This window comes from Xyrauchen texanus, chromosome 11 (genome assembly GCF_025860055.1).
Source record: "Xyrauchen texanus isolate HMW12.3.18 chromosome 11, RBS_HiC_50CHRs, whole genome shotgun sequence".
Classification (NCBI taxonomy): Eukaryota; Metazoa; Chordata; class Actinopteri; order Cypriniformes; family Catostomidae; genus Xyrauchen; species Xyrauchen texanus.
In genome coordinates, this window is record NC_068286.1 from 2,837,443 (window position 1) to 2,843,447 (window position 6,005).

Consider the following 6,005-nt stretch of genomic DNA (forward strand, 5'->3'; position numbering starts at 1 on the left):
TGAAAGGTAAGAGCATGATTTACTTCTTTTATTTTATAATAACATATTCGGTTCATGGCTTGGTGACATGAGTTTGTGATCCATAAAAATCCACAATTAGACATTCCTCAAACTGATCTCTTTCACAGCTTACAGTAAATCTATGATGATCAATCTTCTAGAAAGTAAAAGTACCAGCTTGATATGGACAACGATGAAGTTTTCTGTCAGATCTGCAGTTAATAAATATAGGACTGTTTATTAACAGATAAAGATACTTAAAATGCAAGGGGTCGGAATCTTAAATATTTTCTTCTTATGTCATAAAGTTTTGTTTTGATATGTTTAAAATGGACAAAATCCTGAAATCTTAGTGTGTGTTAGTTCTTTTCCCTTTAATAGTGTTAACCTGTCGATTCAGCTCATAGCTCAATGAGGAATTATTTCATCGAGGTAGATTGGCATTCAGGTACAATGAATTTACTATATTAGGCTCAATAAAAAATGCGCCAGACTCAGACTCAAACAAAGAAATGAGTGTGGAAAAATTGTTTAGACTTTCCAATACATTTCTTTCCATCCAAAGGTAGTAACAACCGACTGGCATTTGTAACCCAATGTAACGGGAGCCAGCTGGTAGATAGCTGTGCAGTGTGTAAACCTCACTCTCCTGACCTCAAGAGGTGCACTAGCGACTGACGCTAGAGCCTGTAGCCTTTAGCCTCCTTGTTAGGGCAACTGCCTCCCATGCCGGAGACGTCGGTTCGAGTCCCGTTTGGAGCAGGGCGAGCAGGACTGGTTACAAAACAGCCAAAATGTGCTCAAAGATATCCCAGTACTGTCTAAGAGCCAAACAAACAAATCTCTTGATTATTTTCCACATTTTAAGTCGCAATTCTTTTGGATTGAATTTGATTTTCACAGAATGAACTTGAATAATACAGTCGGTTATGCCAAGCTAACAGTTTACATTTTTTGAAAAAATACGGAATATAATCAAATATTATCCCTGCAACTCCACCTGTTTACCAGCAGAGTTGATCAACGAGCTCTTCATCGAGTTTACTCTTTATTCAAGTGTATTTATAGTCACTAATAGAACCTATCAGGTCTTAGTATGTTATTCCCCTTAGAGTTTAATCCTACTTGTTTCCCAGATTTCAGTTATTTATATTTATTTTTGGTTATTTATAAATTGATCTATGATTGCTGTAATGATGATAGTGATGATAATATCTTTATATGATTTGTTGTATATTTAACATGATTTTGGGAAAACGTAAAAATGTCTATCAAATCAACAAAGCTGAAAAAACCACTGTAAATTTGTTGTAGGTGTTGCCATGGTGATGTCAGTCAGAATGGCTCCTCTGATCTTTCTGCTCATGATTCAGGGTGAGATATTGATGGTACAGAATCACTATAAAACAATTGCAAACTATTAAATAGGTCTTCACACTTCAGAAGCTGCTGTTAATGTCTACATTGTGGTTTTTGTGTTTCAGGGGTTTATAGTGCTGGTTGGAGTGTGAGTTACAGCTCTAAATACATCTGTGCACTAAAGGGGTCATCAGTGATAATGTCCTGCACTTATAAATACCCTCCTGGATATAAGATCAAGAAAGTGTTCTGGACCAAATCTATTGAAAAGGGTGTAGATCCTCCAGATCTGTTTAATGAGCCTGAATACAGTCAGAGGATTCAGTATCTGGGAGATAAACAGCAGATCTGCACCATCAGACTGAATGATGTGACACAGAAGGATTCACACGAGTACTATTTCAGATTCATTACTAATAAACTTGATGGAAGATGGATTGGTACACCTGGAGTGACTCTTAATATCACAGGTAATATTTTTCACAATTCAGTCTTGATTGTTTTTATTTGGGTTTATGATCTCCATTTAAGATCAATTATATTCTGGGAAAGAAATCTTCATCCACAATATATCCAGATGTCAAGTGTTGTTGTTGTCAGATCTTCATGTGGAGTCTCCTGAGAGCGTGACAGAGGGAGATACAGTCAGTCTGACATGTAAAAGCACCTGTAATCTGTCTGACAGAACAACATTCATCTGGTGGAAAAACACACAGTCATTAACTGAGAGAAACAATAAACTCCTCCTGCAGTCAGTCAGAAGAGAGGATGCAGGCAGATATAGCTGTGCTGTACACGGACACAAACTCACATCACCTCATGTTGATCTCAATGTTAAATGTAAGTATAGAGTCATTTATGCCTTGAGAGTTTACTAGCTGTGATTGATCTTGTTGTCACTGATACACTGAACATAATCTACCATTAGATTCCCCAAAGGAGACGTTTGTTGTGGTGAGTCCATCTGGTGAAATAGTTTTGGGTGATTCAGTGACTCTGACCTGCAGCAGTGATTCAAACCCACCTGTTCTGAACTACACCTGGTTTAAGGAGAATGAAAGTTCATCTGTTGGATCGGGACAGAGTTACAGTGCACTACAGAGTGGATTCTTCTACTGTGTGGCTCAGAATCAACATGGATCTCAGAGATCAGCTGCTGTATCAGTCGCTATTAAAGGTAGGGGTGGTGTCATGGGCATTGCTGGGGCAATTTTACCTATCTTTGAGTATTTTCGTATGTCTATATGTTCATATGACCCTGATGTTGTCAAATGAACCTGCATTACTCTGCTTAAAGTCAGTGAAATTCATCTGTGTGTTTGTTTTTCCCCCCCATGTTCTTTAGAAGGAAATGCACTATACATATTTTTGGGAGCTGTGACATGTGGAGCTGCACTTGTTGTCACTGCATTGCTAATTTGGTAAGATATGTGTGGTATTTGCTTGCAATATTTTTGTGCTACATTCATAAAATGTTGAGCTGTACATGTTCTGCCACTATTTCACAAAGATCTTTTGGCTTTATTTATGGAAATGTCCTATCATTTACAAATAAGATGACATTTATCAAACAGAGTAGTAAGTAATTAATCATAATTTGGTTAAAATATGTGGAACTTAAAGAAAAAAAAAAGCTGGACAAGCCCTTCAATATATCCCAACTTTCTGTTTAAATAGGAAATACTCAACACAGGCACGAAAACAGCGCTAGTCAAGTCATTTCATGGGGTCGTTAACAGCATATATTTCTAAATATTAAAGGGGTAGTTCACCTAAAAATTATCTCGTTAATTACTCACCCTCATGATATCCCAGGTGTGTATGACTTTCTTTCTTCACCAGGAAACATTTGAAGAAAAATAGAATAATATCACAGCTCTGTAGGTCCTTAAAATGCAAGTGAATGGAGATTTCTTGTTTGAAGCTCAATAATCACAGTTAGTCAGCATAAACGTCATCCATATGACACCAGCTGTTAAATGAATGTCTTCTAAAGTGACACGATCGCTTTTGTTACGAGAATAAACATGAGAGAACGTGAGATTACCTCTGTATCATGGCAACGGGAATACGTCACACAAGAGACTGCTTGAACTACAGCCTCTCGCGAAGCGAGTTCAAAAGTAATTAAATATTGATATTTCTTCGCAACGAAAGTGATCGTATCGCTTTAAAAGTCATTCATTTAACAGTTTGTGCTTGTTTGAGTTTCATAACAGAAATCTCCATTCACTTGCATTTTAAGGACCTACAGAGCTGTGATATTATTCTATTTTTCTTCAAATGTTTCCTGGTGAAGATATAAAGTCATGCACTCTTGGTATACAATGAGGGTGAGTAAATTATGAGAGCATTTTCATTGTTGTGTGAACTGTCCCTTTAAATTTCCACACTGTTGTACAGTATGACATCTTCATTAACAATATGTTGGTTTTTAAGGAGAATCAGGTGGATGAAGAAGAGAAATGATACACAAGACTCTCAGGTGAGATGACAAAAATACCTCCATGTTATATAAAACTTATCGTTCTGTTGGTCTCTAGGTAGGCATACTTAAAATCCTAAGAAAATGTAAGTGTGCATATGCCATATGCTTGCGTATGTGCTATACTACTTTAGTAATAGATGTTATGCCACAAATGCCATTGAAATTGCTAAACTTGTGTTGAATTGGAAACATTCCTTTAAGAATGCTAACCCCAATAATAAAACACACATTTTAATTTACCTTTCTCTATTCTTTTATCTCTCACAATGAAGATTGATCATCCCAGCCCCTGTCATAAAACCTGTGATGTTGAACTGAATGATTTAGTGTATGAGGTAGGTGTCGAAGTCCCAGCTTTCATCACCCATAAAAGATTAGGGAGCCTGGATTGCAATAATGAAGCATGATGTACACGTCCAGTAAAGTATACATGAACACATATAGCCTGGTGCTCAGAATGGGCCTGCACACACTATCTAGGTGTTATTGAAGTGCTGCAAAAATGGCCTACTTTTGTGAGACATTTGTCATTGTGCGGTGTTCATAATAAGTCTATAATCAGCATTTGCATGCAAATTATGTCCCTGACAACAACAGTTTATACTAGCCATGATGTTGCGAGTCACCCAAAAGACATACAATACAATTAATTCAGCGGCAGAGCTTTATAGTCTTGATAAGAAATGCTGTACAGGTAAATTAGTGATTAAAGTGACCTCTGGTGGTAAATAGATGCACAACATTCTAATTCGTCATATTACTGGATTGTTTAAGTCCAATTTTCAGTTACATTGTCTCTAGAACTGATTAGATTCTAGTGTCAAAAATAGAACTTCAGTTTTATTACAAGGACCTACTTACATTTCCAATTCAATTATTACTTAATTAAGTTGTTCTCTTTCTTTCCTTCTAGAATGCTGACCCTGATGAGGATGTATATCAGAATATATAGGTGATAATTCAGCTGAAAGTTAAACCAAAATGCATGAAATTCCATGTAAACCCTGGTAATGATTCTATTGCTATGACAAAGATTGTATACACCCATCTGCCACAACATTAAAAGCACCTGCCTAATATTGTGTAGGTCCCCCTCGTGCCACCAAAACAGCGCCAACCCTTATCTCAGAATAGCATTCAGAGATGATATTCTTCTCAATACAATTGTACAGAGTGGTTATCTGAGTTACTGTGGACTTTATCAGTTCAAACCAGTCTGACAATTCTCTATATACACATATATTAGCTTCACTGGTAAATTTATGGAACTATTATTATTATTATTATTCACCATCCAGTCTGTGGCTGATTTTCAGGGAGGAGCTCTGGATGATTGACATGACATTGTGTTGAAGTGTTTTGATTTGGAATTGTCATTTTGTTATTTTGTTTGTAGCACCAACACCAGAGTTCCAAAAGAAACATTTAGTGCTTTTGTCTATCGGTTTGTGATATTTCTCTGCATTTTAAAATGATTTGAAATGAACATACCATTAAGTTTCATATTTTTAACACATTTTCTTAAATTTTCTAAAAAACATGTTACCCATATTTTGAACACATTAAAGGAATAGGTTTGCTCAAAAATGACAATTCTGTCATCATTTAATCACTTATGTTGTTCCAAACCAGTTTTACTTTTTTCTTTTGTGGAACACAAAGCGAGATGTTAGCCAGAACATTAGCCCCTGTCACTATTGTCTTTCATTTAATTTTCTATCCATACTATGAAAGTGAATGGAGACTGTCATAGGAATCAATAAGACAGCCTGTCCTGTAGGCCCGTATGCACCATTACATTCATCAGAGGCTTTAATACTTGGAGTGTTGGTGGTGTAGTGGGCTAAAGCACAATACTGGTAATCAGAAGGTTGTCAGTTCTGAAGGGCCTGAAGGTGGCTTGGTCGTGCCACGGCAGGATATGTTTTAGCGCCTCGGTCTGCTTCCTCTCCATCGAGAACTGATGGGCAAAATCCTCAATGGTGTTTCCAAAATCGCCCTTTGGGAGATGGGTGAATCAAGAAAGCGAACTTTCTCACCGTCACGCATCTCTGCAGGATGGCCATGGCGTGCAAAGAGTGGACAAGCCCGTGAAGTGTGTCCAGGTAGTAAAAGGTGCCTTTCACGACTTTGTTAGCTCCTCGTGCACTTTTGGGAA

General features: G+C 37.2%; 1 protein-coding gene across 1 annotated transcript; it reads left to right on the plus strand.

Moving 5' to 3' along the window:
- The first annotated feature begins 1,316 nt into the window (after positions 1 to 1,316).
- LOC127652007 (B-cell receptor CD22-like) lies at positions 1,317 to 2,634 on the plus strand. Its single transcript, XM_052138070.1, has 4 exons — positions 1,317 to 1,374; positions 1,485 to 1,829; positions 1,960 to 2,199; positions 2,288 to 2,634. Exons 1-4 carry the CDS (start codon positions 1,323 to 1,325, stop codon positions 2,632 to 2,634), a joined length of 984 nt encoding a protein of 327 aa, XP_051994030.1. The 5' UTR covers positions 1,317 to 1,322.
- The last annotated feature ends 3,371 nt before the right edge of the window (positions 2,635 to 6,005 follow it).

Excerpts from the sequence above, each read along its gene's own strand:
- LOC127652007 (XM_052138070.1), top strand. The coding sequence starts at position 1,323 with ATGGTGATGTCAGTCAGAATGGCTCCTCTGATCTTTCTGCTCATGATT. Across the intron at positions 1,375-1,484 it reads CTTTCTGCTCATGATTCAGG|GGGTTTATAGTGCTGGTTGG; the intron begins GTGAGATATTGA and ends TTTGTGTTTCAG. Across the intron at positions 2,200-2,287 it reads TGTTGATCTCAATGTTAAAT|ATTCCCCAAAGGAGACGTTT; the intron begins GTAAGTATAGAG and ends ATCTACCATTAG.